This window comes from Lissotriton helveticus, chromosome 1_2 (assembly GCF_964261635.1).
Source record: "Lissotriton helveticus chromosome 1_2, aLisHel1.1, whole genome shotgun sequence".
Taxonomy (NCBI): Eukaryota; Metazoa; Chordata; class Amphibia; order Caudata; family Salamandridae; genus Lissotriton; species Lissotriton helveticus.
This window is the reverse complement of record NC_136058.1, coordinates 165,029,593-165,041,997: the sequence shown is the minus strand read 5'-3', so window position 1 is coordinate 165,041,997 and position 12,405 is coordinate 165,029,593. Positions and strand designations below refer to the sequence as shown.

The following is a 12,405-nucleotide window of genomic DNA, read 5'->3' as shown; positions in this document are numbered from 1 at the left end:
AGTAAAAAAAAGTTGTTATAGTACAATCATATACAATGTTTTTTAACTTACATTTCTATTGTGAGCAAGTAGCCGCTACGCTTAGGAAGAAATTAATTATTGCACCATCTACCAGGGGAAGACCTATTGACTTAAGGGATGCTAGATTTAAATGTAGTGAAGTTGATTTCCTTGCAGAAGTCTCATTGTGCATCGATTTACTTCTTTTGGGCAAAGAGCTGCTCAATTTCTAAAATTAATTTCCCTCTTGGGGATACACTCCAGAATATGGCAATAGGCCATTTGTGGTCCCTTCACTTATCATCAAAAAAGTTTGTGTTTTGTTTATATTGAAGTCAGAGTTTTTAAGACTGGAGATGGGATTGTAGTGGGGGTTAAATAAGTTGGATTGTCTCCTTAATTGTATTGGTCAGCTTAGTAGTACACCAGCCATTAATTAGTCTTTCACCATTGACTGTCTATTGACTATCCACATCCATCCTTTCATCATTCATCCACTGTTCACTGTCAACCCTCCATTTTATGTACATTTACCTCACAACTATGATCAGTCCATTTTGTGCCATCACATCTGTACCCCATGTGTGCCAGTTTGGTCTGTCCTCCACTCACTGTTTAATTCATCCCCAAAATTCCAGGACCAATCTTTGCTGCACCATGCACCCATTCATTACTCAAGACACCACTTCACTCGCTTTGCCCAGTACTCCCTCTGACCCCTGGATTGTGACACTGTTTCACATACTTGTACCTATTAGATGAAACAATCTCCCAGGTGTCTCTTTCATAACTAGAGACAATATGAAATGGTAGCCTTTGCATTGGAACTACAATGTGGTAGAGGAGGTGAAATGTTATTAAATCAATAACTGTTTTGTCATATAAGAAATGGTAGTGCTTGTAATACAAAATAAAAAAAAATTCCACCCCATCAAAGACAAACTTTGAAACGTGCAAGCCATGCATTTAGCAAGTTTACTGCACATAGCTTTAGTTGAACAGGAGAACAATAATAGTGTACTCTATTTTCTGCAAATCATGTTTGGTTTAAAAAAATATATTTAGTTAAACTTTACGCAGGCCCTCAAAAGATACACAGCTATAAAGGAAATGTTTTGGGTCCTCCTTCTCCAACCCAAGAAGTCGACAAGTAAGACTCATTAAAGCTCTTACCATGTTCAGCGTCTGTACATTTCTTTTTTTGAGGGGGAAAATAGATAAGTACGTAAAGATAGGAAGGTTTGCAAGATATGGGGCTTCAAATAATTACTTGCATACCATTGAGGGAGTCATTGAGTGCAACTAACACTTAAAGCTCAACCCATATTGTATTTAAAACTAAATAATTCTTTGTCTCCTCCAATTGTTTTTTGAGATTCACCAGAAACAGCCCAATGTGAATTAAAATAATGTGTGACTACCCCCACTCACTGTCATACAGTGTGAGTTTGGTTTATCTATCTTTGGCTTCCAGCTTCATTTATCATTGAAAACTGCACCTAAACTATCTTACTGTCTCACTTGTTCAATTACCCCTATAGCGATATACTACTAGTCTTTATGGAGGTACCTGTTGGCTATCAGAAGCCCACTCCAGCAGGGCTGAGGCAGGGCCATTTGCAGCAGGTCAGCTAGTCAGTTGCAGGGAGGCCTTTGGAGCTTGTTGTGTCCCTGTAGGTCTGAACAGGAAGTCGGCCAACTGATCCTTGGAGTTACGCACGTTGCCCTAGGGGAAGGTCTCTGGTCTTCCTTGTCAGAGAGCAGGGCAGGCCTCAAGCAACCGGATAATCCTCTGAGGAACTAGACAGGCCTCAAGCAATAAGGCAGTGCTCTGGGGAATGAGGCAGTCTTCCTTCTGTAATGTCCACAGTTCCAGGAGTGTGCTAATGAGTATCTCAAGAAGTCCACTATTTATACCTGGTGAAGGAAACATATAGTCAACCCCACATCTACTTCTGTAACTTTCCTTTCTTCCCCTGCCCACGCTCCCAGAGGTCTAGGGTAACAAAAGACTGGTGTTAAGTTCCTTTGTGAGTGTGCTGGAGGCAGACTTGTGAAATGTAAGTGGGGCAGCTTGAAAGTCTTCAAGCTGCAAAACTACACCGACAGGTAAGAAACTATACGTCCCTACTGTTCACAGTCTGTGCCCAATATGCAATCCTGATGAGGGAAGCAATTACCAGTCAGATAGCTGGAAACTCGTAGAATGCCTCAAATGTTAGGAAAAGCGGCAGAGTGGCCGGGTTTGGGCTCCTTGAGCCGCTTACACTCACCTGGGGGTCCAGGTGGGACCAGGCCCCCCACTGAGGCCCAAGAACGCGGCAGAGGACCGCTAGCGCGGCTCTCCCCGGCATAGCGGGAGAGCCGGTCATCAAATATGCGGGAGCCCCCATAATGCCTTGCAGGCCTGGACCGGCTGAAAGGGGAACCCAGCGTTTTTCTGCTTGTGGTGGCTCCCGGAGTGTTGGGTCACCACTACATGTGTGCCAAGGTGCAGTGGAGCTACAGGAGAACGCAGTTTCCCCAAGCACGAAAAATGGAAGTCCCTCCTTAAGTCTCATAGGGACTGAAAAAGAATGACCACTCAAGGGCTCAGCTAGCATTTTAGCACCTCTTGGGCTTGAACCTTCGTTCTACAGCTGTAGGTGTATGGAGAAGTGCATCAAGGAGTGAAAGGCTGAGTTGGGGATGTCTGGAGAAGGGCATCCCCTGGAGGTGAAGAGCTGTAATTGCACCAGAAATGCATTTACTATCGTTATTTCTTTTAGAGGACTGAAAGTCACATGTGTAATGTGAAGTACCTGTGTAAGGTGATGTCCTAAGCAAAGTGAGGTTATGTTGTCAGACATTCCTGCTAGGGTGTCTGTCTCGATCTGCGTAATCCTGTGATTTCATCTGTGATGCCTTTAGGGGCTGTAATTGCAATGCATTGTAATGGTCCACAAATGTGATGAGTACTGTCACTCTAAAGTGATTCTTAAACATGTATTCTTGCTGCTGCGCTTAGGTGTAGAACCCAGATTGTGAGCCCTTAAGATGTAGAGGCGTGTAGGACATGCTCAGTCCGGGTTATGTGTCACCAAGGCAGGGTTACCTATTTGAAATGCTTGTTGAGATAAGGGGGTGGGTTTGCCACCTGGGTGGTGCCAGTGCACAGGGCCCTCGCTCCAGGTTATGATCAACTAACTGCATTGGCGGCAAGAGGATGTGCATACATGTGAGTGGTGTTACTAGACCTCACCCCCCACTGCGGGAGGAGTGGAGATGTTATGCAATGTCACAAAGTAATTCCAACAGCTTATGTATATTTGTAAATTGGTGCATAGTATTGAGTAGTGTGTGTGTTTAATTAATGCACTCTTACTTTTATAAAGCAAAGTACAGACTAGACAATCAATTGAGTGTTATTTTTGCTCACCTGCAAATGGCGATTACTAGCCCACACTTACTCCCTTGAGTAAGATTCAGACTGCTCTGCAAAGCTATCCTCTGATAGTCAGGCGCTACAATTGGATGTTTGGTTCCCAGTGAAGGACAGATGTAGTCATGTTATTTGTGCAGGCCTCACAGATGCTGCCTCGTTTTCCAACAAAAACAAATAGTTTGTTTTTCACTGCCATGACATATAAAACGTATCCGTACATGTCCAGGTTTTGAAATGCAGTGCACTGTGCCTTGTGAGCTGTTTAGGGTCTGCCTTCATTAGGGGTGATTTTTTTTGTATTAAACTGAGGTTTAGTCCTGGCTGAAGATTTATTTTACTACGTTGAATTGTCAGTTTAAAACTGCACACAGGCTGCAGTGGCAGGCCTGAGACATGTTTTAGAGGACTACTTAAGTGGGTGGCACAATAAGTGCTGCAAGCCCACCTGTAGCATTTAATCTACAGGGGCCCAGGGTAAATTTAGTACCACTTAGCAAGGTTCTAAGTAAATTGAATGTGAGCATTTGGTGTAAACCAATTTTACTATGTTTAAAGGTGAGAGCTCAAGTGATTTACCACTTACACAGTCCTAATGCAAACAATAACTCATTTCAGCAGCCAAGAGAGGAGAATGCCAAATGTTTGGAGGAAGACCTGTCGGTTCTAAGAGCCAAAATAAAACATTGCTGCAACTTATTATAGGTGCCAAACATCCTTGTATACCTGACATGGCTTTTGCTTAACCCAAGTCACCCATGCCAAGGCAGTTTGACTTCACCTAAAGTTTTGAGCCATTAATAATAAAGCTTACCAGATACATTACTGAAATCAATAAAGCAGCAATCCAACAGCATGTTTTTTTTAATCTTCTCTGAAGTCCACCGAAGTCCAATGCACGATATCCCATCCTGACAGCCAATTAATCAAATGTGCAAAACAAGAATTTGGTAAAAACCTTTCAGTTTATTTCCAGCAGGGCAATCATTTGAAATGTATTTTACATCGCTTTTGTACTTTTCTTTAGAAAGAGTGCCATTAGACTGCTCCTCCATACAGATAGATAACTCTTTATGCCAACACCCATTGAAAAAAGAGGGATAATTGCCTTCACCCAAAGCTTCAAAGTGTTCTGTAGCACCTCTAACGCTGGGCCATTAGGAACTTGGCCCTAAAAGAATAAGCATCTTTGATTAAAAGCTCTACATGCTGTCCATATAGCATAGGGAGACCCAAGATAGCACATGGTTGTGTAATAGGGACAGGCTGGCCAGTTCTTTCTCCATATAAGTGTAGATGATGGGCTATTTATGGGAATTAGGAAATATTACGGTCTGTGTAAGTGTCTTGAGGGTTCAGCTATCCTTTTTACTACAAAACAAATGTACAGGTCGCTTGTGAATACATTATTATTTTATTTCTAAAGTGCATGGCAACCTAAAGAGCCTAGTGGCACGGTTACCAACAGGCAGCTACACTACACTTCAAAAAGAATTGAAGAAGTAAATGTTGTTAAGGCCCTAGTCGAGGAACAGGTAGTTCCAGTGCTTAGGAAGCCATGTGTCAAAAGGAAAGTCTTCTACAACGGCTCTTATGATACATGGATTAATCAGTAGACACCTTTTTTGAATGCAAAATGGGGGCTAGGAGGTATGACTGCAGAATCTGGGAAAGGTCTAACCTTTCACGTATTTAGAAAATCCTGTGGGAGGATATGCAGGCATATGGAATGGGTGCTCTCCTCTATAGCCAGTAGAGCTCTGAATGCCTCCGCAACATGATCAAAGTTATTGTCCATCCTGAACACAAACGTATGCTTCCACTTTAGGATGGTCAATAAATAAGCAGATAAATCTTGGTACAGGTGGCTGACGGTGTCAACTGTGCGGAGAACAAAAGCTGCAACTGTAGATACCGAATTGGTGTTGGGGTGGAATGAGAGAGTTTTCATGAAGAGCCCTAGCATATGGATGCAAGAGTTAGCCACAGGACCCTAGCCTACTATATGTGCCTCATCACTAGGTTGGACAATACTGTTCCTGCCTCTGCTCTAAGAGTGGAAAATGTGTGGAGGCAATCTAACAAGGGATAGGACACAGCTTTCTGAATGGAATAATGGCATCAGATAGAGGATGGGCATGAATGTTAAAATGTGTTTGAGGCATGTGGGCTGCTGAATTCATATCTTTGCATAGATCGCCCGCCTAATGTTGGGTCTGGATGATTGCACCTTGTCCTGGAAGAGTCTTCGAAGTATCACGAGATAGGTGACTCCTCCCCTGGACTACAGTGCGCATGGGCATCCTCTCCATCGTCAGATTGTTTTTTTCTGCCATTGGGTTCGGATGCTATTCCTCAACTCCAACTTCGGAACCGAAACGTTTCAACTTTCTAATGCGAAAAGGCCTTCTACCTCGACGGTATTGTTCTCGTTCGGTACCCCTCCACTCGAAATTACTTTCCATCTCGATCCGGTCGTCGACGCGGGCTGTTGGGCCTTTTTGACAACACGTGGGCCTGCTGCCGATGGAAAGGACCCTGTTTAAAAAGTGCCCACAATGTCACTCCAAAATAAACATACAGTATGCAACAAGTGCCTATCACCCGAGCACAACGAGGAAAACTGTCCAGCTTGTGCTCAGTTCCGGTCGAAGAAAAGTATCCGGAACCGAAGAGCCGCTAGACAAGAGATGCAGCGGCAGGCACCGGAACAGGAGAACATTTTCGAAGAAGAACATGACCTCCCAGAAGCGGCTGACTCCGATCTAGAAATTGTCACTGTAGAGGACAAGTCGGACACGATGACCAGATCACACCGGGGCAAACTGTGAGTACCAAGCCCCCAACCCCGCTTCCACCCCAAGACAAGGCCTTAGCCGAGATCGACATGCTCCTTCAGAGGCCCCACCTTCTGGCTCTGCTCCGAAGACCAAACTCAAGCCTTCTGATACCCCTGGGACGAGCAATACTATTCCCAAAAAGGCCGTACAACCTAAATTGGTTGTCGAGCCGAAGAAGCTCGTCGATACCAAAAAGGGAGTCGAAACCAAGAAGGTTGTCGACCCCAAAAAGACAGTTGACCCGAAACAGGCCGTCAAGCCGAAAAAGTGTCGATCCACAAAAACCAGATCGCACTAAAAAGACTATCGACCCGAAGGTCGTCGAGTCTACAAAAAACCTCGAGCCGAAAGGGGTCGTCGAGCCCAAAAAACACGGGGAACCGAAAAAAGTCATTGATCCGAAAAAAACGGTCGATCCAATAAAGGACGATCCGAAAAAAAGGTCGATCCGAAAAAGGTCTGCAAACCAAAAAAGGCAATACAGCCAACAAAGGACGTCAAACCAAAGAGAGTCGTCGAACCAAAAAAGGTCACCGACCCAAAAACAGCGGTCGAGCCGAAAAAAGCTCCACAGCCGAAGGCCCCCCAAGCCAAAGACTCACCACAAAGAAGTGACTAAGCCAAAAACATTGGCGCCAAAACCACGGACAGTTGAGGAAGAACTTTTCCATCCTGATCCAGTGAGTGCAGAACAATCTAAACAGCATATCGACCCTGAAACTGGACACGCAACAGTTTACAAGAGAAAAAAAAGACCGTTAGACAATAACACTTCTTCCCCTGTTCCTACAAAGAAAAAAGACTTTGGAACGTCTCCTTCAAGGCCTTTCACTCCTCCTCCTTTCTTTCCTAACATGCCTATTGTGCCTTACTCTCCTACACCTTCAGGTTATGATGAGACAGAAAACATGGGGGAAGATCCTCAAGATGATTTTGTAGAACCTGAGGATCAGGATGTACAGGATAACACATGGGATGACCAGAATGATCCTTATGATACATACGAGCCACAACCCATCCCTTACACCTCTACATATCATACAAAGCCGTCGCCTACTGCCGACACCATTGTTTTTAACCAACTAGTGGATAGGGCAGCTAAATATCATGGCGTAGACATGCACACTGATCCAATAGAAGAGGACATCCTTTTTGATACTTTTCCTACCTCAGAAAAAAGTGTAAGTACACTTCCTATGTTGAAAGGTGTACTAAAACACGCGCCTGACATATTTAAAGACCTAGCCAGAGCGCGTGTCCTCAATCCCAGAATTGTGAAAAAGTACAAATCTGCCCCTGCAGACCCTACTTATATTAGGTCACAGTTGCCATTTGACTCACTAGTCGTATCAAACGTTCGAAAGCGAGCTAATTCACTAACCCCAGGAGATGCTCCCCCTCCTGACAAGGAGTCAAAGATGTTATAAGCCTCAGGCAAAAGAGTAGCCTCCCAGGCAGCAAATACCTGGAGGATTGCAAACACACAAGCTCTATTAGCACGGTACGATAGAGCACATTATGACCAACTGGGGCGTTTACTACAACACCTACCAGAACAGTTTAAAGCTAAAGCTAATGACCTAATACAGGAAGGCAAATTTATAACAAACGCTTCCATTAAACGTGCACTTGGCGCAGCTGACACAGCATCTAGGTCCATCAACACGAGCGTCTTACTACGCCGGCATGCGTGGCTGCGTATTTCCGGCTTCAAAAATGAAGTACAATCAACCATCCTCAACCAACCAGTTAACCAAGATTTCTTGTTCGGCCCTGCAGTAGATACAATTTTAGAAAAAAGATACTGACACTGCTTAGTCTATGGGCGCACTTCAGTTTCAGCAATCCAGAAGTTCCTTTCGTCGCTCCTCCTTCAGGGGCTCATGGAGAGGCAACACATCCCAAACTTCCTCTACATTCAAAAGTAATACCCAGAGCACTTTTAATAAAGGCTCCAACAGAGGAGGTTATAGAGGCAATAATAACAAGGGCAGAGGACGGGGCGGCAACAACACCAGAGCCTCCGCTGCCACCAAACAGTGACTTGTTCACGCTCCCTCCAGACCACTTAACACCAGTCGGAGGCAAACTAACACAATTCCTACAGAGAGCACATCATACTGTTAAACCAAGAGGTCACATCCATGATAGAACAAGCATTTACAATGCAATAGGTCTCGCAGCATTAAAGTTTGAGTTACTGGCATTGTAAATGACAATGCTTTGCATTAATTTTTTTTAAAACTTGCAATTGGTATATAAACATTGTTTGTGAATGGTTAGCTGTTGCTTATGCGAAGCAAAGTTGGCAGTAATATAGAGTGCTAGTCTTGCTTGTTATAAGCATGCTGATTTAAAGCGCTCCGATACGTGCGGGTAAAGTTTGCGCTATATAAAAGTGAAAACAAATAAATAAATAAAAAGCCTACCTGTACCAGCTGAGCTGGTGACTATAGGTCTCTGGCGAGACCGCGCTTCGCGCGGTAAATGCCACGAGACCTAAAAATAATAAAAAAACACTGCCGTAGTCGGCCCTTAGAACCTCTGCGCAAGTCTTAATCCTTTGCCAATCGGAGGATGTAGCAGATGACTGCTCGTCTGCAATCCTGTCCAGCAACCTAGCTCCACTGAAAAACACCTCAATCCTCAAACACCTACAGAAGTTAGACTATATCACCCCACTCTAACCCTAGCAGAATTACAGTGGCTTGTATCTTCAACGTCTGCTAAATGGTCATACGAGGTAGTGGCAACAAATACCATCACCCCCTCGGGAAGCAGTGCCACAAAAAGCCAGCACATAGGAATCTAGAGGTGCAAAAAGGAAAATACAACAATATTAACAATCTCAAACTGTGCATTTTTTATATTTATCACAGATTAAACTTGCTTCGTCTTGCCTGTATTTTCGAAAAGGCGCCAGAAGTAGCTCATCTGCCTTCAATATGATTCATCATCTCAACCTGCCCTTCTTAGGAGGCATCATGAACGGAGCTCTAGCCGTCCAACTATGAGTGAAAACCTGAAACATTCCCTTCCCCATTACTTAATAAAGCACTCTGTTGCTTCCAGGCTACATTTGAGGGAATTAGAATGGTCAAATACATGCACATAAATGCAACCCCAGTTTATTTAAAATAATGTAAAGTGAGTACACAATCCGTAGGTAAGTGTTAATTACCTCTGGGGAATAAATGTATGGACCGCAATGAAGGAAGAGGCTTTTATTCTCATCTACCTTGGATGGCATAGCTCCTAGAAGCTCTTTTGAGCATTAGTTGCTCTATAAATCTCAATTGCATTACATACACATTCGAGTCAAAGGAACAATTAATACCAAATCATTATCACATTCCAACAAAATCTGGCAGACTGTTCATATGGCAAGAGTACCACTGACCAAGGTAACAATAGACAGCAGCTAAGAGTTCGGATTTTATATCCATACACTATTTCTCCAAAAGTAGCTGGGGAAAGAAAGGCCGTTCTTGAAGCATCCAAGCAACAGGGGCTGCTGAAACATGCAACATTCACCATGAGTCAAATAAGCATCAGCTACCACATTTAAAGAACGATCACATTACTGTGTCAATTTATTACTGGATGCAGTCCACGTGTAAAACACATTTCACAGAGCCCTGGGGACCTGGACTGCACAGCCTGGCTTCCCCGAGGCCAACAATGAAAGCGGCATACGTGATCACTGCTGGGAACTCGAGCCAGAGGGATGTCTGCATTAACGCAAACAATAAAAGGGATTGTTTGTTAACTGTGGGCGGTGAGCTGATGAGAAATGGCCTATACGAAGCGGCTTCCTGCAGGATAACATTGTTTTAATTGCACCGCTGACATGTTTATAGGGCTTGGGAGAAGCCAGACATAATGTACAGTTTCATTTGAGCCAGGATGAGAATTTATTTCAGGCTTGTCTCGGACAAATGCGGGATAGGAATATCTCATGTTAAACCAGCCACTATGATGCACACTGAAGGCTTTTGCAGACTTTTTATACAGCATGCATATACAATAAATTACTCATGTTTTTGCCCATATACCAAGAACAAGACGTGCAGGGCGAGTGCCGGTCCGGCGAGAAGGGGCGGGACTGCGAGAGCCGATTCCGACGCACGCCTTCGGATTCGGCCGCGCGACGTCACGTGAGCTGTCTACTGTAGAAGCTCACGCTCGCGACCCGATCCAAAGGCATGCGTCGGAATCCGACGCCGCCATAGGGAATGCTGCGCGCGCGGCCAGGTCTTGTAGCCACATTCCAGCTCGTTGTCGGCTGAGACGACAGCTATAGTTCTCTGGCGACAACGCGCTTCGCGCGTTACTAGTCGAGACCTAAAAAGGAGCCATAGAACCAGTCCCTTTTCAACTGGGAACAGCGTTTACAATGCAACTTTTACAACAAAGTACCTTTACGACGCAACCATTACAACGCAACTTTTACAACGACTTGCGCTGGGGGGCGCTCTAGGATGGGGAATAGTTTTAATGTACTATCCAACACCTTCCCTACTATCCTCGGGGACTGGAGTTGGAATAGTAAATTAAACTATTCACTATCCAGCACCCCCCAACGCAAGTCGTTGTAACGACTTGCATTGTAAAACTTGCATCGTATAAGCATGCGTTGTAAAAGCATGCGTTGTAACGACGTACATCCCTTTTCAACACCAGGGAACAGGAGTATACTCTCTTTACTTCCTAATCCCCAAAAAAGACGGATCGCTCAGACCGATACTGGACCTCAGACCCCTGAACCAATACATACTCTCCGAGCATTTCCATATGGTCACTCTACAACAGGTACTCCCGTTACTCCAGCAAGGCGACTTCCTTGCTACATTAGACCTAAAAGATGCATACTTTCACATACCTATACATCCAGCTCACAGGAAATATCTGAGGTTCACAATAGAAGGTCACCATTACCAATTCAAAGTTCTCCCCTTCGGGGTAACTACAGCTCCAAGGGTTTTCACAAAATGCCTAGCAGTAGTAGCAGCACACCTCAGAAGGCAACACATCCACGTGTTTCCATACCTAGACGATTGGCTCATAAAAGCCAAATCATACCCACAGTGTGCAAACCATACGTCTCAGACAATCCAGTTGCTGCACAGTCTAGGATTTTCTATAAGTTACCCAAAATCACATCTGCAACCCTCCCACATACAACAATATCTGGGAGCAACATTAAATACCTTGGTGGCAAAGGCATATCCGAATCCAGCCAAGATAGCCAGCATACAGACCCTCATTCAAAAATTTCGACCACAACACTCCTTGCCAGCTCGAGTGTTCATGCAGCTTATAGGCATGATGGCCTCCTGCATATTCATTGTCCCTCATACCCGACTTCAAATGCGTCCATTGCTAGAATGCCTAGCACAACAGTGGAACCAAGCTTAAGGACAACTGAAAGACCTAGTGTTGGTCGACAGTCGCACTTACAACTCTCTGTAGTGGTGCAATCCACAAAACCTTTCCAAGGGGCGACTGTTCCAAGAGCCAGTTCCACAAGTAGTATTGAGAGCGGACGCATCACTGATAGGTTAGGGAGCTCACCTACTTCAATACACAGTCCAAGGGCTCTGGACAGTCAAGCAAAAGACCCTTCATATAAACCACTTAGAATTGCTAGCAGTATTTCTAGCAATGAAAGCCTTCCAGAAATACTTTTACAACAAGGCTGTGTTATTCCGGACGGACAACATGACAGCCATGTACTACATCCAGAAACAAGGTGGGACACACTCCCCACAGCTGTCTCACCTAGCACAGAGCATATGGAGGTGGGCAATTCCAAAAAACATCTTTCTCTTCGCAGAACACCTACCAGGGAAAGACAATCAAATAGCAGATCTACTAAGCAGACACAGCCAACAAATACAGAAATGGGAGATTCACCCTCAAGTTCTCCAACCATTCTTCCAAAAGTGAGTACATCCAGAAATAGATCTCTTTGCCTCAAAAGAAAACTCAAAATGCCTTGTGACAACACCCGTTGTCACAAGGCAATGCGATATGGATGAACTGGTCAGGCAGATTTGTGTACGCTTTTCCGCCACCCCCACTGATTCCATTAGTGGCACGCAAACTAAGGCAACAGTCGCTCACAATGATCCTGGTTGCTCC

At 44.5% G+C, this 12,405-nt stretch overlaps 2 protein-coding genes across 2 annotated transcripts in view; both read left to right on the top strand.

The window, feature by feature from the left end:
- Positions 1 to 12,405, top strand: part of ZYG11B (zyg-11 family member B, cell cycle regulator) — a 291,659-nt gene that overhangs the window by 167,822 nt on the left and 111,432 nt on the right. The gene's annotated exons all lie outside the window — the stretch shown is intronic.
- LOC144807809 (uncharacterized) lies at positions 4,012 to 8,684 on the top strand. Its single transcript, XM_078673461.1, has 2 exons — positions 4,012 to 5,970; positions 6,016 to 8,684. Exon 2 carries the CDS (start codon positions 6,309 to 6,311, stop codon positions 7,686 to 7,688), a length of 1,380 nt encoding a protein of 459 aa, XP_078529587.1. The 5' UTR covers positions 4,012 to 5,970; positions 6,016 to 6,308; the 3' UTR covers positions 7,689 to 8,684.

Coding starts and splice junctions, on each gene's coding strand:
- LOC144807809 (XM_078673461.1), top strand. CDS start 6,309: ATGCTCCTTCAGAGGCCCCACCTTCTGGCTCTGCTCCGAAGACCAAAC.